Here is a 23103-nt window from a genome sequence, read left to right as displayed (position 1 = left end):
TATTCTTGTATATAGGAGCAGTATTATAGTAGTTATATTCTTGTACATAGGAGCAGTATTATAGTAGATATATTCCTGTACATAGGAGCAGTATTATAGTAGTTTATTCTTGTACATAGGAGCAGTATTATAGTAGTTATATTCTTGTACATAGGAGGCGGTATTATAGTAGTTATATTCTTGTTCATAGGGGGCAGTATTATAGTAGTTATATTCTTGTACATATGAGGCAGTATTATAGTAGTTATATTCTTGTACATAGGAGCAGTATTATAGTAGTTATATTCCTGTACATAGGAGGCGGTATTATAGTAGTTATATTCTTGTACATAGGAGCAGTATTATAGTAGATATATTCCTGTACATAGGAGCAGTATTATAGTAGTTATATTCTTGTACATAGGAGCAGTATTATAGTAGTTATATTCTTGTACATAGGAGGCGGTATTATAGTAGTTATATTCTTGTTCATAGGGGGCAGTATTATAGTAGTTATATTCTTGTACATAGGAGCAGTATTATAGTAGTTATATTCTTGTACATAGGAGCAGTATTATAGTAGTTATATTCTTGTACATAGGAGGCGGTATTATAGTAGTTATATTCCTGTACATAGGAGCAGTATTATAGTAGTTATATTCTTGTACATAGGGGGCAGTATTATAGTAGTATATTCTTGTACATAGGAGCAGTATTATAGTAGTTATATTCTTGTACATAGGAGCAGTATTATAGTAGATATATTCTTGTACATAGGAGCAGTATTATAGTAGTTATATTCCTGTACATAGGAGCAGTATTATAGTAGTTATATTCTTGTACATAGGAGCAGTATTATAGTAGTTATATTCTTGTACATAGGAGGCAGTATTATAGTAGTTATATTCTTGTACATAGGAGCAGTATTATAGTAGTTATATTCTTGTACATAGCAGCAGTATTATAGTAGTTATATTCCTGTACATAGGAGCAGTATTATAGTAGTTATTCTTGTAAATAGGAGCAGTATTATAGTAGTTATATTCTTGTACATAGGAGCAGTATTATAGTAGTTATATTCTTGTACATAGGAGCAGTATTATAGTAGTTATATTTCTTGTACATAGGAGCAGTATTATAGTAGGTTATATTCTTGTACCTAGGAGCAGTATTATAGTAGTTATATTCATGTAATTAGGAGCAGTATTATAGTAGTTATATTCTTGTACATAGGAGGCAGTATTATAGTAGTTATATTCTTGTACATAGGAGCAGTATTATAGTAGTTATATTCTTGTAATAGGAGGCAGTATTATAGTAGTTATATTCTTGTACATAGGAGGCAGTATTATAGTAGTTATATTCTTGTACATAGGAGCAGTATTATAGTAGTTTATTCTTGTACATAGGAGCAGTATTATAGTAGTTTTATTCTTGTACATAGGAGCAGTTTTATAGTAGTTATATTCTTGTACAATTGGAAAGGCAGTATTATAGTAGTTATATTCTTGTACATAGGAAGTCATTATTATAGTTGTTATATTCTTGTACATAGGAGCAGTATTTTAGTAGTTATATTCTTGTACTTAGGAGCAGTATTATAGTAGTAGTAATTCTTGTACATAGGAGGGCGTATTATAGTAGTTATATTTCTTGTACATAGGAGCAGTATTATAGTAGTTATATTCTTGTACATAGGAGGCAGTATTATAGTAGTTATTTTCTTGTTCATTGGAGCAGTATTATAGTAGTATATTCTTGTACATAGGAGCAGTATTATAGTAGTTATATTCTTGTACATAGGGCAGTATTATAGTAGTTATATTCTTGTACATAGGAGCAGTATTATAGTAGTTATATTCTTGTAACTAGGAGCAGTATTATAGTAGTTATTTCTTGTACCATAGGAGGCAGTATTATAGTAGTTATATTCTTGTACATAGGAGCAGTATTATAGTAGTTATATTCTTTACATAGGAGGCAGTATTATAGTAGTTATATTCCTGTACATAGGAGGCAGTATTATAGTAGTTATATTCTTGTATCTAGGAGGCAGTAATATACATGAATTATCTCAGACATACTGTATGTTGTCAGTAAACAAGCAGAAGAAGTCAGACAAGGGTTACGATACAGGATGCATCACAGAATTTTGCAGGCTCAGCAGTTCTGGATATCACTGCATTTGATAGAGCCGCTGTCCGCCTACGCCGTGTCCTGCCACTCCTTACTGTACCTCTGGAAGCTGCAGGCACAGATCCAACACATTTGAAAAAAAAAAATACTAGATGCGTGAACCAAGCCCAGCATTCTTTTCCCAACCCTAAGACCCCCTGACTGCCTCCCACTTCCTATTGTCTTGGGGATTGAAGTAACTGCTCTATGATTGCTGCTCTGGGTGGTCGCTGCATCCAAGATTCATACATTCCAGGTCACAGAGAAAAAAAAATTTCGGCAAACTTAATCAGCTACAAAACCTTCGGCCAAGTTCTGGGATCAGTTTGAGAAGGGAATAAAAAAAAAAAGTGTAATGGGCCTTTTAAGTAAATCAAGATCCTCCTGGATTTTATTAAACCCTTCACAGGCTTTGAAATCATACAGAGAGGCCTGGGAAATCGGATTTTATAAGACGCCCCCGGACTCGTTCCCCCTGTTTATTTGGACTGTTGTCTGTTTATTGGACCCTTATCCTCATTGTTCTAAGTTGAAGGACGTTGAAAAACTGATCATGCACATGTATCTAGTTAAAACTCCGAGGGGGCGGAGTCATGCTGTGTCATGCTCCTCCCGCTCAAACACAGATATAGGGTTATTCTGACCACCTTGGTCGTTAGGAAGGAATGGGGAAGGATATAGAAGATGAACTATAGTGGAGGAGCTGAGCACGCTTACTCACCTGTTTCCATATATGGTCTATGGTTAGAATACCCCTTTAAGTATAGACCTATTAGTCTTAGCATAAGGCATTTTATTGTTGACCCCCTCATGTGAACCTGACACGTTAGTGGACGTGATTCTACTTCTCTGACCTGACCGCCAACTGTCCCATCTGCCCAACCAGCGACAAACATCCTCCGTTGGATCCACTTCCTGTTTTCATGTCTGACTTCCTGTGTTTACAGAGCGGCTCGCAGCTGATTGGTGGTCACTCGCCCCCTTGTGTGTTTGTATGGATTATGTGATGAAAGACCTTAGGAGCCTCCAAACGTGAAATCCACTCCACCGTTATTTTTCAGGATGATGCCGCTATGGATTCCCTCCATGATGCCAGGGCTGTTGTGGCTGGTGAACCTACAGACTGGCGCGTCTCTGAAAGCGAATGGTCCCAATGTCTGCAGCTACTGGGAAAGGTAATGTCAAGAAAACAAGTTGTTTTTTTTTTCCGAGTTTAGTGTTTAAACAGTCTATAGATCCAGAGAGCTGCGGGTCCGGGGCTATCACTGACTGGGGAGGAAACAGCTGGACGCTCTCGTCTTCCTGTATCCGGTCCCAGTAAACGCTGTACGTAAGATGCATGCTCCGCTCGAATGAGATTGAGCTGCAATACCAGACATAACCCACGGACATGAGTGGCGCTGATAAAAAGCAGACCATTTTCTTCATTCTTATTTATGTACAGTTGCAAGAAAAAGTATGTGAACCCTTTGGAATGATATGGATTTCTGCACAAATTGGTCATAAAATGTGATCTGATCTTCATCTAAGTCACAACAATAGACAATCACAGTCTGCTTAACCTAATAGCACACAAAGAGTTAAATGTTACCATGTTTTTATTGAACACACCATGTAAACATTCACAGTGCAGGTGGAAAAAGTATGTGAACCCTTGGATTTAATAACTGGTTGAACCTCCTTTGGCAGCAATAACTTCCACCAAACGTTCCTGTAGTTGCAGATCAGACAAGCACAACGGTCAGGAGTAATTCTTCACCATTCCTCTTTACAGAACTGTTTCAGTTCAGCAATATTCTTGGGATGTCTGGTGTGAATCGCTTTCTTGAGGTCAGGCCACAGCATCTCAATCGGTTGAGTTGAGGTCAGGACTCTGACTGGGCCGCTCCAGAAGGCGTATTTTCTTCTTGTTTAAGCCATTCTGTTGCTGATTTACTTCTATGCTTTGGGTCATTGTCCTGTTGCAACACCCATCTTCTGTTTAGCTTAAGCTGGTGGACAGATGGCCTTAGTCTCTTGCAAAATGATAAACTTGGGAAATAAATTTTTCCTTCGATGATAGCAATCCGTCCAGGCCCTGACGCAGCAAAGCAGCCCCAAACCATGATGCCCCCACCACCATACTTCACAGTTTGGGATGTAGGTTTTTGATGTTGGTGTGCTGTGCTTCTTTTTCTCCGCACATAGTGTTGTGTGTTTCTTCCAAACAAACCTATACTTTGGTTTCATCTGTCCACAGAATATTTTGCCAGTACTGCTGTGGGGACATCCAGGTGCTCTTGTGCCAACTGTAAACGTGCAGCAATGGTTTTTTGGACAGCAGCGGCTTCCTCTGTGGCTCACCTCCCATGAAATCCATTCTGGTTTAGTGTTTTACGTATCGTAGATTTGCTAACAGGGATGTTAGCATATGCCAGAGACTTTTGTAAGTCTTTAGCTGACACTCTAGGATTCTTCTTCACCTCATTGAGCAGTCTGCGCTCTGCTCTTGCCAGTCATCTTTACAGGACGGCCACTCCTAGGGAGAGTAGCAGCAGTGCTGAACTTTCTCCATTTATAGATAGTTTGTCTTACCGTGGACTGATGAACAGCAAGGCTTTTGGAGATACTTTTATAACCCTTTCCTTCTTTATGTAAGTCAACAATTCTTATTGTAGGTCTTCTGTGAGACTCTTTTGTGCGAGGCATCATTCACCTCAGGCAATGCTTCTTGTGAAAAGCAAACCAGAACTGGTGTATGTTTTTTATTAGGTGTAGGGCAGCTGTAACAACACCTCCAATCTCATCATCATTGATTGGACTCCAGTTGGCGGACCACCCTCACTCCAATTAGCTCTTGGAGGTGTCATTAGTCCTAGGGGTTCACATACTTTTTCCACCTGCACTGGTGAATGTTTACATGGTGTGTTCAATAAAAACATGGTAACATGTCATTCTTTGTGTGTTATTAGTTTAGGCAGTCTGTGATTGTCTATTGTGTGACTTAGATGAAGATCAGATCGCATTCTATGACCAATTTGTGCAGTATTCCATATCATTCCAAAGGGTTCACATAACCGGTACTTTTTCTTGCAACTGTATTATTCTCCTTTAAATTTTCCATACTTGCATTACCACCACTCACCACTGCAATCATTGACTCATTTTTGCAATAGGCATCATGCAACAGCGCCCCTAGCAATAAAAGCCAGCTCTAACAAAATATCGATCTTCGAAATGCTATAATTCTGCACTGACACATTTGATAGTAATGGTAAACACATGTTCATAAGTAGAGGAAAAAGGTCTAAAAATTAGTATTTTTAGGGAATAGGTAACACTGTCCCTTTAAAAGCATCAGAAAGTAAGATCTAGATAAAGATAGTTCACATTCACCTGTAACCCCGCCATTGTTTTTTACAGCTACCCGACAGCAGTGAAGGAATCGTACGCCCACCCTTACAGCCAGACCGCCCCCGATACCTTGTGACAGCACATGGAGCTACTTCAAGACATGCACCCCCCACCAAAGTAAGTGACCCCCCCCCCCCCCCCCACCTTCCTGCAGCACAATACTGTCACTGAACTTACAACTGCAGGTAATGTGAATGTTCTACTAAAATACAGTGGACTTGGTGGGGGTTCTGGTCACTGGGTCCCCACTGGTCAGGAGTATAAGGGGGGTCTCCCATAAATCTCCACTGATATGAATGGAAGCACTGCAGACGTGGAGAAAAGGGAGCGGACCCCGAATTAGTGGGTACCCCGGAGACCAGGACCCCCATTAATCACTTGTATGACTGTGCCTTTCAGTTAGTACTGCCCATGTCAGGCTTAGATACCGCAGCTCAGCAGACGGCTAACACACATGTGAGGCCTTAGATACGAGCAGCACGGACCGGTATAACATGTCAGGCTTAGATATACAGACTCAAGAGACAGTATAGCACATGACAAACTTAGATACACCAGCAGAGTAGACCTGTATCACACATGACAGATTTAGATACGTCATTTTAGTTATAGTATCACACGTGATAGGATTAGATACACCAGCTTATTAGGCATTATCACACATGACAACCATAAGTACACCAGCCAGAAGACAGTATCAAACAGGACGAGGCTTTAGATACACAGCTCAGGCAGACAGTATCACACAGGATAGGATTAGATACGATCAGCTCTGCAGGCTGGTATCACACAGGATAGGTTTAGATACACAGCTCAGCAGGCAGTATCACACAGGATAGGATTAGATACACAGCTCAGCAGACAGTATTACACAGGATAGGATTTGATTACACGGCTCAGCAGACAGTATCACACAGGATAGGATTAGATACACAGCTCAGCAGACAGTATCACACAGGGATAGGATTAGATACACAGCTCAGCAGACAGTATCACACAGGATAGGATTAGATACACAGCTGCTCAGCAGACAGTATCAACACAGGATAGGATTAGATACACAGCTCAGCAGACAGTATCACCACAGGATAGGATTAGATACACAGCTCAGCAGACAGTATCACACAGGATAGGATTAGATACACAGCTCAGCAGACAGTATCACACAGGATAGGATTAGATACACAGCTGCTCAGCAGTCAGTATCACACAGGATAGGATTAGATACACAGCTCAGCAGGCTGTATCACACAGGATAGGATTAGATACACAGCTCAGCAGGCAGTATCACACAGGATAGGATTAGATACACAGCTCAGCAGGCAGTATCACACAGGATAGGATTAGATACACAGCTCAGCAGACAGTATCACACAGGTTAGGATAGATACACAGCTCAGCAGACAATATCACACAGGATAGGATTAGATACACAGCCCAGAAGACAGTATCAAACAGGACAGGCTTAGATACACAGCTCAGCAGACAGTATCACACAGGATAGGATTAGATACACAGCTCGCAGGCTGTATCACACAGGATAGGATTTTGATACACAGCTCAGCAGACAGTATCACACAGGAGAGGATTAGATTACACAGCTCAGCAGACAGTATCCACACAGGATAGATTAGATACACAGCTCAGCAGACAGTATCACACATGACAGGATTAGATACACAGCTCAGCAGACAGTATCACACAGGATAGGATTAGATACAGCAGATCTGCAGACAGTAACACACAGGATAGGATTAGATACACAGCTCAGCAGGCAGTATCACACAGGATAGGATTAGATACACAGCTCAGCAGACAGTATCACACAGGATAGGATTAGATACACAGCTCGGCAACAGTATCACACAGGATAGGATTAGATACACAGCTCAGCAGGCAGTATCACACAGGATAGGATTAGATACACAGCTCAGCAGACCAGTATCACACAGGATAGGATTAGATACACAGCTCAGCAGACAGTATCACACAGGATAGGATTAGATACACAGCCTCAGCAGACAGTATCACACAGGATAGGATTAGATACACAGCTCAGCAGACGGTATCACACACAGGATAGGATTAGATACACAGCTCAGCAGACAGTATCACACAGGATAGGATTAGATACACAGCTCAGCAGTCAGTATCACACAGGATAGGATTAGATACACAGCTCAGCAGACAGTATCACACAGGATAGGATTAGATACACAGCTCAGCAGTCAGTATCACACAGGATAGGATTAGATACACAGCTCAGCAGACAGTATCACACGTGATAGGCTTAGATACACAGATCAGCAGACAGTATCACACAGGATAGGATTAGATACACAGCTCAGCAGACAGTATCAACAACAGGATAGGATTAGATACACAGCTCAGCAGACTGTATCACATAGGATAGATTAGATACACAGCTGCTCAGCAGACAGTATCACACAGGATAGGATTAGATACACAGCTCAGCAGGCAGTATCACACAGATAGGATTAGATACACAGCTCAGCAGACAGTATCACACAGGATAGGATTAGATACACAGCTCAGCAGACAGTATCACACAGGATAGGATTAGATACACAGATCATCAGACAGTATCACACAGGATTAGATACACAGCTCAGCAGTCAGTAATCACAACATGATAGGATTAGATACACAGCTCAGCAGACAGTATCACACAGGATAGGATTAGATACACAGCTCAGCAGTCAGTATCACACAGGGATAGGATTAGATACACAGCTCAGCAGACAGTATCACACAGGATAGGATTAGATACACAGCTCAGCAGTCGTATCACACAGGATAGGATTAGATACACAGCTCAGCAGACAGTATCACACATGATAGGCTTAGATACACAGATCAGCAGACATATCACACAGGATAGGATTAGATACAGAGCTCAGCAGACAGTATCACACAGGATAGGATTAGATACACAGCTCAGCAGGACAGTATCACACAGATTAAGGATTAGATACACAGCTCAGCAACAAGATCACACATGGATAGGATTAGATACACAGCTTCAGCAGACAGTATCACACAGGATTAGGATTAGATACACAGCTCAGCAGACAGTATCACACAGGACAGGATTAGATACACAGCTCAGCAGACAGTATTACACTGGATAGGATTAGATACACAGATCAGCAGACAGTATCACACAGGATTAGATACACAGCTCAGCAGTCAGTATCACACATGATAGATTAGATACACAGCTTAGCAGACAGTATCACACAGGATTAGATACACAGCTCAGCAGTCAGTATCACACATGATAGGATTAGATACACAGCTCAGCAGACAGTATCACACATGATAGGCTTAGATACACAGATCAGCAGACAGTATCACACAGGATAGGATTAGATACACAGCTCAGCAGACAGTATCACACAGGATAGGATTAGATACACAGCTCAGCAGACAGTTATTACACAGGATAGGATTAGATACACGCTCAGCAGACAGTATCACACAGGGACAGGATTAGATACACAGCTCGCAGACATGTATTACACAGGGATTAGATTAGATACCAGATCAGCAGGACATATCACACAGGATTAGATACACAGCACGCAGTCAGTATCAACATGATAGGGATTAGATACACAGCTCAGCAGACAGATTCACACAGGATAGGATTAGATACACAGCTCAGCAGACAGTATCACACAGGATAGGATTAGATACACAGCTCAGCAGACAGTATCACACAGGATAGGATTAGATACACAGCTCAGCAGACAGTATCACACATGATAGGCTTAGATACACAGATCAGCAGACAGTATCACACAGGTAGGATTAGATACACAGCTCAGCAGACAGTATCACACAGGATAGGATTATATACACAGCTCAGCAGACTGTATCACACAGGATAGGATTAGATACACAGCTCAGCAGACAGTATCACACAGGATAGGATTAGATACACAGCTCAGCAGACAGTATCACACAGGATAGGATTAGATACACAGGCTCAGCAGACAGTATCACACAGGATAAGATTAGATACACAGCTCAGCAGACAGTATCACACAGGATAGGATTAGATACACAGATTAGCAGACAGTATCACACAGATTAGATACACAGCTCAGCAGTCAGTATCACACAAGATAGGATTAGATACACAGCTCAGCAGACAGTATCACACAGGATAGGATTAGTACACAGCTCAGCAGCCCAGTATCACACAGGATAGGATTAGATACACATCTCAGCAGACTGTATCACACAGGATAGGATTAGATACACAGATCAGCAGTCAGTATCACACAGGATAGATTAGATACACAGCTCAGCAGACTGTGATCACACAGGATAGGATTAGATACACAGCTCAGCAGACAGTATCACACAGGATAGGATTAGATACACTGGCTCGGCAGACAGTATCACACAGGATAGGATTAGATACACAGCTCAGCAGACAGTATCACACAGGATAGGATTAGATACACTGGCTCGGCAGACAGTATCACACAGGATCGGAATTAGATACACAGCTCAGCAGACAGTATCACACAGGATAGGATTAGATACACAGCTCAGCAGACTGTATCACACAGGATAGGATTAGATACACAGCTCAGCAGACAGTATCACACAGGATAGGATTAGATACACAGATTAGCAGACAGTATCACACAGGATTAGATACACAGCTCAGCAGTCAGTATCACACATGATAGGATTAGATACACAGCTCAGCAGACAGTATCACACAGGATAGGAATTAGATACACAGCTCAGCAGACAGTAATCACACAGGATAGGATTAGATACACAGCTCAGCAGACAGTATCACACAGGATAGGATTAGATACACAGCTCAGCAGGCAGTATCACACAGGATAGGATTAGATACACAGATCAGCAGACAGTATCACACAGGATAGGATTAGATACACAGCTCAGCAGACAGTATCACACAGGATTAGATACACAGCTCAGCAGACAGTATCACACAGGATAGGATTAGATACACAGCTCAGCAGACAGTATCACACAGGATAGGATTAGATACACTGGCTCGGCAGACAGTATCACACAGGATAGGCTGAGATACACAGCTCAGCAGAGAGTATCGCACAGGATAGGATTAGATACACCAGCTCACATATAATCTGTCATTTCTGGCAGTTCAGGGTTTACATGTGAAGCTGATGGCATTTTCCTGATGTCACCATCAGAATCAGGGCTCATTCAGACGGCCGTATACTGTCCGCAAAAAATGCGGATCCGTTTTTTTTGCGGACCGTTCAGCATGTCCGCAAAAAATGGATTGCATTCCGTTTTTTTGATGATCCATAGACTTCAATAGGGTCGTGTCCTGATTTTTCACTGACCAAGTATAGGACGTTTCATTTTTTTTGCTGAGCCGTGCAATGGGAAGAAAAGGGCCCCATAGAAGTGAATAGGACAGAATCTAATCGCTAAAACGCTTCCGCATACGGCGGTCCTGAATGAGCCCTAAACGTTATAAACCTGCACAATCTGCTCCACCGGCCGCCATCACTGTGTATATATACTCCTGTATATGGACACGGGGCCGCAGTCTGCTGTTATAGAGGTTATCACACACTTACCTTTGGTTTTTCACATTGATTTTGGGTTGGCCGGTCTGGAACACAGAAAGTAACCCTTTGTATCCTGGCAATGTGAACCGTAACAGCATCACAGAGTATTTCAGGAGGGGATGCACTGATATTGTGGGACATGTGAGTATGTAGCCAGGATTGGACTGACCATGAGGAGAGATTGGATAGGGGTCGGACTTAAGTATTCCAGCAGCACAGAGTATTTCAGGAGATGAGCGTATGGACCATTTGCTCTCCTATAGAGACTTATATTGACTACTGTATGGTTATGTCTCCATATAGGATCATGTACCGGACAGCATACCGCCACGGGGTAAAGATCGACTATAGGAAGAGGCATCGTTGCTGCCAGGGATATTATGAGAGCAATGACGAATGTGTCCGTAAGTCCAGCTTTACCCTAGAGGATAGATACAGTCCGGTTCTCCCAGCCAAGGCTCATGTCATGCCTCCTGTGTCCAGTTCACACTACACTGGTGGACACGTCTTTTAGCTACTTATGGACTTTAAGGTAATAGAGGGGGTGGCTAAGGTTAGTGATACCTCTTCTTTAGGATGGTATGAAGATGGCTCCCCCAACAACATTAGGAGGGAGAGTCATGTCACCCAACCCAAGGTTCCAACTACCAGGGTTGGGGTTCCAACTACCAGGTCGTTTTATTTGGGATGGTAGTAAGAAGCCATAAGCAGCACCAGCAAGGGGCTCCATAGAGATTATTGCCATTAGTCCCCCCACCCCGCTCTTGTTATTCAGGGAAATATTGTCTGGGCTATTGGGTGAGGATCACAGTGGGTCACCTCTCTTCCTCAACCGCCTTATTGTCCCCCTACGCCCAGTAGACCCTGACATCTGCTCAGTTGATGCTAACACCAGCTCTGGTCCTACACCAATGTCCAACTTTGATTTTCTCTCGCCTCAAAGTTCTGAAGGCCCCCCCCATACATTGCAGTGGTCTACTCTCTAAGGCCATATAGAGAAAATGGTGGATCTAAAAGGCTTTGTCCAGTGGTAATGGAGAAAACTGCTCAGGGCCTCATACATGGCAAGCCTACATGGTCACCAGGTCATGATAGGATGTCCTGGACTGACCCCCTGGATTGCATAGCTATTGGGGTTCCAGAGGTAGCAGTTACAACCAAGGCCCAACACCTTGGAGGCTCATCGTCCACCTAAGCGACAGTGCCGTCTTCTTCTGACTAGAGTGTGTCCATACTAGATGGAGCCATGTCCTTATACAGAGAATACATATTGTACAGGTGTGATGGTATTGGAGGTCAGGTGGAAGGTCCAGATCTGGACTGGATCTGCATTAGGGTCTTAGCTATCTTTATCTGCTGAGATCTACATGATCTTGTGAATATCCTCCTACATCTCGCAATAATTCCACGCTCTTCTTTGTGTCTTGGATGAGTCTCAATGTGGCAGAGCCTTCTACTGAATCTCAAGGCTTGTGCTTGGATCTCCGAGCAGTGACCCTGCCAGCATCCCTCAGCCTGATCTACATCGTGTGCTGCATGGTCTAATGAGGACATAAAGTCCATGATGCTTGATGTATTGGTTAGGTTTCCACTAGGTTACATCTGGATGTGAAGGAACGTCTCTAGAGGGGTGAAGCGATTTGGGTCTCCAGCTAAATGAATCCAGATGGAGACTTAACCCATACTATGTCCAACTAAAGTATAAAGTAGAGACATGTCATTATGTATGGACTTTCTCCATAGGTGGACTCTCCCCATCCGTAGAAGGATTTGTGGATTACTGATGGTGTGGGCAGGATGCAGAAGGCACACTGCCTTTTGGATCCTACAATCTCAATTGGAATATGGGGTTTCTGCAAAGTGACACACTGACACTCCGGGTACAGGATGATGTCCCAGAGAAGTTGTCATAGTTGTCAGCGCCGCTCCATTTGCCTTTCATGGAAAGTAGTCAGGATGTTATTACAGAGAAGTGATATGAGATGTGGGAGCAGATCCCGCTTGCTCTCTCTCCCGCTGTCCCTGGCCTTCTTATCTCCCTCGTGATAACTTTTCAAAGGCAGAGTCATATGTCTTGGCTTTGCGCCCCACGTACTGGTGTTTCCATGGAGATAACTTGACGGCCTCCATGTTGTTTTTGGCCTGGGATGCATTACTTCTCGGCTTCCCCGCTTGTCTTCTGCCTCGTGATTGACTCCAGTTATCCCAGTTGGGATTGGTTTTTGTAGGCGACGGCCCAGTATACGGCCACTGCTGACCGGGGCAGGTCACTGGTAGTAGAAGCTTCAACATGGCGTCTCCTGGAGGGAGCGAGAGGAATTCTGAGCCGGACAATGAAACCCTTGTGTGACATCAAATCCTGGATCCAAGATCCACATTTATTTGCTTTTTACGTAAAATCCTCTGAAGATCTCATGACTGTCTTGAAAAGGAATACAATACTGTATTTGTCGCCCCCCCCCCCCCCCCCATGGCAGCCAATCACGGCGCAGCTTTCTTTTCTCAACGGCAGAATACAAAATGTAAGCTGCGTTGTGATTGGTTGCTATGGGCGACAGAGAAAGCTTTTCTTAGACACATTTGATAAATGAGGCATGTGCTGAAATTGTCATTGCCCCTCCCCTTTTTAAAGGCTCTGCTCTCTTTTTCTGGGACTCCGCCCCTTTCGTGGAACACTACATGACTCCCACCTCCTGAACTTATGTTTGGGTGCCGGGGCCACATCTAAAGACAGAGACATACAATTACAGTTTCTGAGAGAAAGTAGCCTCCATGCTCATCTTGGGAGATTTACCGGCTTTCCCGGTAGTCCAGGAGGTCTCCCTCATTTCTGGGACCCTCCCAATCATTCCAGGAGAGTTGCCAAGTATGTTTCTCGGTATGTCCGCCCCTTTAGTCCCTATTTTCTGCAAACTGCTTGTGGCCAGTAGGGGACCCTCTGATGTTTGGAGGTCAAGTCCAGCCCTGATTTCACCTTTCTTTCTTGGTCAGCTTTGATCTTCACGGAACCTTTGCCTTGAAATTCAGAAATCTGAAGATGTCCTCATAAGGACCACTTCTATTAGCCATATCTTGACCACCACAGGTCTGGAGGACCCCAGCCACCCATTAATATTAGTGCTCAGTAGGTATCTGGTACTGCTTCAATGCTATGGGTGGTTCCTCAATCTCTGGGTGGGCCTCCCCTCATCACTGCCCCCAATGATACAGGTTTAGAGGTTGCCCCGCTCACTAGAATGAGTCTATCTGCGTAGGGAAGACGTGTATAATTCTCAGTGTGTGTCTCAATGAATCTGGAATACCAGAAGGAGTCAGTGTAGTAATTCCTGACATATGTCAGAGGAGGACCGAAGATGCCGCTCCATCGTCTACTCCTTATAAGGCTGGAGACAAGCCATGTTTATCAGTCACCCAATAAAACTGTCTATCACCCTGATTAAAAACCGTGGACCACCAGCGACAGGTTATACCCAGGGGCACCTCCAGCCCACTGGAATTACCTCTCCTAATTTGGATGTTACATCTTCAGTACTACAATACAGGGCAACATGCTCTATTTAATTTTTAAAGATGGTGCCTTTCAAGGTGGTAGGTCGATTGGATGTGGCCCCATTAACTCTGAGGTGACCATTATCTCTTCTCCGTAGCGTTACGTTTTGCACTATTACTGTGCTGTGAGGTCATGTGTTCATTATGATTAGAACTGTATGTGACATCATATGATGTTTTTACATCTGCCGTCACACTAGATGTGTGTTATTCTTTTTCTATGATATCACTGTGTAGTGTGACATCACTGTGAACATCATCCGTGTACTGTGACATCACTGTGTTTATTATCCCTGTACTGTGACATCACTGTGTTTATTATCCCTGTACTGTGACATCACTGTGTTTATTATCCCTGTACTGTGACATCACTGTGTTTATTATCCTGTACTGTGACATCACTGTGTTTATTATCCCTGTACTGTGACATCACTGTGTTTATTATCCCTGTACTGTGACATCACTGTGTGTATTATCCCTGTACTGTGACATCACTGTGTGTATTATCCCTGTACTGTGACATCACTGTGTGTATTATCCCTGTACTGTGACATCACTGTGTGTATTATCCCTGTACTGTGACATCACTGTGTTTATTATCCCTGTACTGTGACATCACTGTGTTTATTATCCCTGTGCTGTGACATCATTGTGTTTATTATCCCTGTACTGTGACATCACTGTGTTTATTATCTCTGTACTGTGACATCACTGTGTTTATTATCCCTGTACTGTGACATCACTGTGTGTATTATCCCTGTACTGTGACATCACTGTGTGTATTATCCCTGTACTGTGACATCACTGTGTTTATTATCCCTGTACTGTGACATCACTGTGTTTATTATCCCTGTGCTGTGACATCATTGTGTTTATTATCCCTGTACTGTGACATCACTGTGTTTATTATCTCTGTACTGTGACATCACTGTGTTTATTATCCCTGTACTGTGACATCACTGTGTGTATTATCTCTGTACTGTGACATCACTGTGTTTATTATCCCTGTACTGTGACATCACTGCGTTTATTATCCCTGTACTGTGACATCACTGTGTGTATTATCCCTGTGCTGTGACATCACTGTGTTTATTATCCCTGTACTGTGACATCACTGTGTGTATTATCCCTGTACTATGACATCACTGTGTTTATTATCCCTGTACTGTGACATCACTGTGTTTATTATCCTGTACTGTGACATCACTGTGTTTATTATCCCTGTGCTGTGACATCACTGTGTGTATTATCCCTGTACTGTGACATCACTGTGTTTATTATCCCTGTACTGTGACATCACTGTGTGTATTATCCCTGTGCTGTGACATCACTGTGTTTATTATCCCTGTACTGTGACATCACTGTGTTTATTATCCCTGTACTGTGACATCACTGTGTTTATTATCCCTGTACTGTGACATCACTGTGTTTATTATCCCTGTACTGTGACATCACTGTGTGTATTATCCCTGTACTGTGACATCACTGTGTCTATTATCCCTGTACTGTGACATCACTGTGTGTATTATCCCTGTGCTGTGACATCACTGTGTTTATTATCCCTGTACTGTGACATCACTGTGTGCATTATCCCTGTACTGTGACATCACTGTGTGTATTATCCCTGTACTGTGACATCACTGTGTTTATTATCCCTGTGCTGTGACATCACTGTGTTTATTATCCCTGTACTGTGACATCACTGTGTTTATTATCCCTGTACTGTGACATCACTGTGTTTATTATCTCTGTACTGTGACATCACTGTGTTTATTATCCCTGTGCTGTGACATCACTGTGTTTATTATCCCTGTGCTGTGACATCACTGTGTGTATTATCCCTGTACTGTGACATCACTGTGTTTATTATCCCTGTATTGTGACATCACTGTGTTTATTATCCCTATACTGTGACATCATTGTGTTTATTATCCCTGTACTGTGACATCACTGTGTTTATTATTCCTGTATTGTGACATCACCGTGTGTATTATCCCTGTATTGTGACATCATTGTGTTTATTATCCCTGTGCTGTGACATCACTGTGTTTATTATCTCTGTACTGTGACATCACTGTGTTTATTATCCCTGTACTGTGACATCACTGTGTGTATTATCCCTGTACTGTGACATCACTGTGTTTATTATCCCTGTATTGTGACATCACTGTGTTTATTATCCCTATACTGTGACATCATTGTGTTTATTATCCCTGTACTGTGACATCACTGTGTTTATTATTCCTGTATTGTGACATCACCGTGTGTATTATCCCTGTATTGTGACATCATTGTGCACCTAATTAATCATAAGCTTTGCATGGTGTTGCTGCTGAATATGGTCACAGTAGAGGGGGGCGCCCCATTGAATGTCTGTGTCATGCACCGCCCCCTGCACTTAGCATAACACAGTCAGTAGGTCAGCTCCACTTAGTGTTCCTTTAAGAACTATACAGCTCTCAGGGAGGTCCCTGACTTATGATTCACCAATGGTCACCAGACCTTAGGCTCTACCCTAGGATTGTTAGGCGGCAATGTCTTGAGTCTCTCAGCTGTGAGCATTATGTATTATATACCCGTCCTCTGCTCTGATGATTCATGTTATTGTTGCAGCACATTGCAGCAGAGAATGCGTACATGGCAGGTGTGAGGCACCCGATCAGTGCCAGTGTGAACCCGGCTGGCGAGGAAAAGACTGCTCCAGTGGTAAGCCATGCGTGCTTGTGCTTAGAGCACCCTGTGTTAATTTACACCTACCATTAAAAGTTTTCTTCAAGCAAAACGGCAGAATTAAGTGCTTCAGAGCTGTTTCTTTAAGACAAAACTCTGACTTCTCTCCCTGCAAACATTTGCCTGTAGTGACCACTAGGGGGCTGATAGGTATGTGGCTCAGGGCGACAAATACAGCTTTTATAGAGCTCCCCCTAGTGGTGGCAATGGGTAGATATGATTCTGGGGAAACCAAGGAATGGTGCCCCAGACTAAAGGATGCCAGATGATTGGAATTTTTTAAAATTCCCTTTAATCCAGGAAGCCCATTCTGTTTACTGTGGCTGAGCTCGGGACGGGAACCGTGGCCAGGAAAAGACGCCACTCACTGAATATTCCCAGGCAGGGATTTCCCTAGGGGTCTTTTTTATTTTGGAGAAATAAGTTTTAGTAAATAGTTCTCATAGTAAGAAGCATGCCCCGTTCTGAATGATGGAAGTGACGGAATAGACCGCAATGAGTCCAATAACGGAAAGTGCCCCCAGAAATAGACCGCAATGAGTCCAGTGTTATGTCATCTATCTATCTCTCTCTCATATCTGGTGATGATGATACATACATATACGGTATGTTATATGAGCCGTTGATTATATACTGCCATTACTCTTCCAGCCTGTGAACCTCACTTGTGGGGACCAAAGTGCAACAATTCCTGTAATTGCCGGAACAATGGGGTGTGTGACCCCGTTTGGGGCTCCTGCATCTGTCCCCCGGGGTACAAGGATTCGTTCTGTGAAAAGCCCTGTGATCCGGGCACCTATGGAATGAATTGCCTACTGGACTGTCGGTGTATGAACAACGGCAGCTGCGAACCGCAGAACGGAACGTGCATCTGTCCGGAAGGATTTACGGGGCCATAGTGAGTACTGCTTTCTGGCTGCTGTGGCACTACAAGGTCCAGCAAGACAGCTACCCTGTAAAGCTTTGGAAAATGTCTTTGCTCCTTTTGCAGCTGTGAGATCAGATGTAAAGAAGTTCAGCCTTCTAAGTACCAATGCCCAGAGTTTTGCCCATGTCAGAGCGGAGGCATCTGTAACCAGAGCAGTGGGGACTGCAGCTGCCCGCCAGGATGGATGGTGAGACTCGGTGATCAATCAATGCCACCATAACATTGCCAGCCATAGTCATTGTATGCATAACATCCCAGCAGAAAGTGCCAGGGCGTCCATAACATTACCAGAGGCAGGGCCCCCATAACACAACCAGCTACAGTGCCCCTTACACAGTGCGAGGCACAGAGCTCCGATATAGTGCCAACTGCACAGCTGCCCTAGAAAGCCAGTCACCCCATGCCCACAACAGATCCAGTCACAGAGCAAACATACAGTGCCATACTTTCAAAAGTCACACTCAGGGACCATTGTTGCCCTCTTTCACCCATATAATTTCCACAGTAGATAACTGATGTAATCGTGTACGATATTCATTTGCCTGAATATATCCCATATTAAACTGTAATTCTATTTCTATCCACAGGGTCCTATGTGTTCCATCCCATGCCCACCTGGACATTTTGGACCTGGATGTAAACAGAAATGCCGTTGTCATAATGGGGGCCAGTGTGATCCAGAAAATGGGCAATGTTACTGCTCCTTAGGGTACATGGGGGAAGGGTAAGTTATAATATAACTACTATAATACTGCCTCCTATGTACAAGAATATAACTACTATAATACTGCCCCCTATGTACAAGAATATAACTACTATAATACTGCCTCCTATGTACAAGAATATAACTAGTATAATACTGCTCCTATGTACAAGAATATACCTACTATAATACTGCTCCTATGTACAAGAATATAACTACTATAATACTGCTCCTATGTACAAGAATATAACTACTATAATACTGCTCCTATGTACAAGAATATAACTACTATAATACTGCTCCTATGTATAAGAATATAACTACTATAATACTGCTCCTATGTAGAAGAATATAACTACTATAATACTGCTCCTATGTACAAGAATATAACTACTATAATACTGCCTCCTATGTACAAGAATATAACTACTATAATACTGCTCCTATGTATAAGAATATAACTACTATAATACTGCTCCTATGTAGAAGAATATAACTACTATAATACTGCTCCTATGTACAAGAATATAACTACTATAATACTGCCTCCTATGTACAAGAATATAACTACTATAATACTGCCCTCCTATGTACAAGAATATAACTACTATAATACTGCTCCTATGTACAAGAATATAACTACTATAATACTGCTCCTATGTACAGGAATATAACTACTATAATACTGCCTCCCATGTACAAGAATATAACTACTATAATACTGCTCCTATGTGCAAGAATATAACTACTATAATACTGCTCCTATGTACAAGAATATAACTACTATAATACTGCTCCTATGTACAAGAATATAACTACTATAATACTGCTCCTATGTACAGGAATATAACTACTATAATACTGCCTCGTCTGTACAAGAATATAACTACTATAATACTGCCTCCTATGTACAAGAATATAACTACTATAATACTGCTCCTATGTACAGGAATATAACTACTATAATACTGCTCCTATGTACAAGAATATAACTACTATAATACTGCTCCTATGTACAGGAATATAACTACTATAATACTGATTCTATGTACAAGAATATAACTACTATAATACTGCCTCCTATGTACAAGAATATAACTACTATAATACTGCCTCCTATGTACAAGAATATAACTACTATAATACTGCTCTTATGTACAAGAATATAACTACTATAATACTGCTCCTATTTACAAGAATATAACTACTATAATACTGCTCCTATGTACAAGAATATAACTACTACAATACTGCTCTTATGTACAAGAATATAACTACTATAATACTGCTCCTATGTACAAGAATATAACTACTATAATACTGCTCCTATGTACAAGAATATAACTGCTATAATACTGCTCCTATGTACAAGAATATAACTACTATAATACTGCTCCTATGTACAAGAATATAACTACTATAATACTGCCTCCTATGTACAAGAATATAACTACTATAATACTGCTCCTATATACAAGACTATAACTACTATAATACTGCTCCTATGTACAAGAATATAACTACTATAATACTGCTCCTATGTACAAGAATATAACTACTATAATACTGCTCCTATGTACAAGAATATAACTACTATAATACTGCCTCCTACAGGAATATAACTGCTTTTCTACGCCCCCTCCCTTTGTGCTCGTCCTCCTATGTGACGCTCTATACGTCCACATTGGCTTCCTCTATATTTGGCAGTTTGTTTTTAGGACGTCTATGAGGAATTGCTGAAATGTGAAAAATATTTGTACTTTTTATGCCAAAATGGAAAATATGATCTGCTTTGGGGTCAGGGGGCAGCAGCTGCAGACTATCCCTTTGGCGCACACGTAGCGACACTACAGCAGTAATCCGGCGGTGTAGTTGCTGGGCTGAGTGTCAGCTCTGTGGCTATTGTAACCTTTGGCTGGGGGGGTCACCGTTCTCACCGGCTGAGTGTCCGGGGGTCCTTGTGCACAGCAACTCACCAGATGTGTAATATACTCCAAATATATTCAACTGCCCCAATACTCCTGGGGCCAGTACTTGTCATAGCCACTATCTCTGACTGTGACCTTCCGTCCTTGCTCGTTCAGCGCTCCTCGCTGCAGTTTCGTTTCTGTGTGTTTTTTGATTACTTATGGGTTAACTCCCCTGTGTTCCTATCAGGAGTTAATCCTCTCTGTCTGCTCCATGGGTGTGGCCTCTCTGCTGCACTCATGGAACCTGTATATAAGGCTGAGGTTTCCTCAGTTCTGTGTCAGCTCTCCTGGTGTGTGTTGTCTTGTCCTGCTCCTTGTTTGTACTCACTCTCCCATGCTGCTGACCCATGGGATCCGTGTCTGTCTGTGCTCTGTGGGTTTCCTACTTGTTCATTCCTGTCCTCTTTCCTGTCTTTCTGTTATCTGTTCTGCTAGTTATGTTTTAGTTTCCTTGTGTGTATTCATATGTCTCTGTTCAGCAAGCCCTTGCTGCAGCGCACCTAACTGCAGAGTGCTATGGGCAAGGCCACGCAGTATACCACTGGTGGAGCTAGTCCTTCTCTGCTCATTGCCACTCCTGTACCCTTGCGTGAACTCCTGCTTGTGTTTTTAGTTGCCTGCTTGTATTTGCCTGTTTATGTTATATGTCTCTGTTCAGCAAGCCCTTGCTGCAGAGTGCTATGGGCAAGGCCACGCAGTATACCACTGGTGGAGCTAGTCCTTCTCTGCTCATTGCCACTCCTGTTCCCTTGCGTGAACTCCTGCTTGTATTTTTAGTTGCCTGTTTGTTTATGTTTGCCTATGTACCGTCGGTACCTTCTGGTACCTGTTGTCCGTTTGCTCCTGTTGTCACTGTCTAGTTCACGCTCCAGAGTGGACCCTGGTGACTCCCGGAGGCAAAGCCTAACCCTACCATCTGGGGCCCTAGTGAATACCAGGAGTTGCCTAGTCACGCCCCTCTGGACTAGACAGTGGCGCAGTGGGGGTTTTCCTCCCACTGTGCGGACGGTATATAGAGCTCTCAATTTCCCTCCTTGGATTCTGTTTGTGCAATAAACTCTTGTGTGTCTGTACCTGTTTTCCGTTTGTTTTTGCTTGACGATGCAGAGGTCTCTCCTGGGACCTCCAACTCGTGACAGTACTCTAACTCAACCAGCTATAGACAGAATCCGAGCTTTGGTATCAAAATTGTGTCCCCAGCGTTGCTTGGCGCTAGAATTGACCATATTGGCCATTTCTGGTGTAATTGCCCTTTAATTAAAGGGCAACTCCACCTAAAAATGAACTTCTTGAACCTTATTATTTTCCACAAATTCACAAAATTTGAGTCACTTTCTGCAGTTTTCATAGATTTAATCTGAATTTGTGCCTCCTCAGATGCCTTGAGGAATGTCCCATTGGGAAGTACGGAAAGGACTGTACAGAGACGTGTGACTGCGCCAACGCCGTCCGCTGTTACCACGTCGACGGGGCCTGTTTATGTGAGGCTGGCTTCTTAGGGGCCACATGTGAGGAAAGAATGTGCTCAGATTCCAGATACGGGCTCCAGTGCCACATGCCCTGCCAATGTGATGCCCAGCACACCAAAACGTAAGTTTAAGGAGACCTGGCACCATATGTGCCCCTAGAGGGCAGTGTACAGGTCAGTTAGATAATGCTGGTGGAGGTCCAAGGCAGTGAGGAGTGCCCTCTACTGGTCATGTGCAGGTTTTTGGCCAGTCACATGACAAATCGGCAATACTTAAAAGGGTCCCCTCCCCTCCACCATATGAAAACCCTATGGAATCTTATGCGTGCCCCTGTCTTACAGCTGTCACCCAATGACTGGTGAGTGCACGTGTAAAATGGGCTGGGCCGGCCTGACCTGCAACGAGACGTGCCCCCAAGGCTACTATGGAACCAACTGTCAGGAGCCATGTTTGTGCCTTAATGGTGGATCCTGCGACAGCGAAACGGGCCAATGCCGCTGTGCCCCTGGCTTTACAGTAAGTCTTACCTACCACAATATGGGAGGAATAGCCCAAAGTGTACAACCCCTTTAAGCCAGTTGGAGACAACAGG

General features: G+C 42.9%; 1 protein-coding gene across 1 annotated transcript in view; it reads left to right on the top strand.

Moving 5' to 3' along the window:
• The first annotated feature begins 3215 nt into the window (after positions 1 to 3215).
• The window catches only part of PEAR1 (platelet endothelial aggregation receptor 1), a 34267-nt gene continuing 14379 nt past the window's right edge, over positions 3216 to 23103 (top strand). Inside the window, exons 1-9 of the mRNA XM_040411616.1 lie at positions 3216 to 3329; positions 5557 to 5664; positions 11466 to 11566; positions 17325 to 17417; positions 18093 to 18339; positions 18433 to 18556; positions 18957 to 19093; positions 22420 to 22632; positions 22853 to 23027. Coding sequence (XP_040267550.1) covers positions 5630 to 5664; positions 11466 to 11566; positions 17325 to 17417; positions 18093 to 18339; positions 18433 to 18556; positions 18957 to 19093; positions 22420 to 22632; positions 22853 to 23027 — 1125 coding nt within the window. The 5' untranslated portion in view covers positions 3216 to 3329; positions 5557 to 5629. The remainder of the gene's footprint in view (positions 3330 to 5556; positions 5665 to 11465; positions 11567 to 17324; positions 17418 to 18092; positions 18340 to 18432; positions 18557 to 18956; positions 19094 to 22419; positions 22633 to 22852; positions 23028 to 23103) is intronic.

This window comes from Bufo bufo, chromosome 11, assembly GCF_905171765.1.
Source record: "Bufo bufo chromosome 11, aBufBuf1.1, whole genome shotgun sequence".
Lineage (NCBI taxonomy): Eukaryota > Metazoa > Chordata > Amphibia > Anura > Bufonidae > Bufo > Bufo bufo.
The sequence above is the reverse complement of the archived record's forward strand: the minus strand, read 5'-3'. Positions and strand labels throughout refer to the sequence as shown.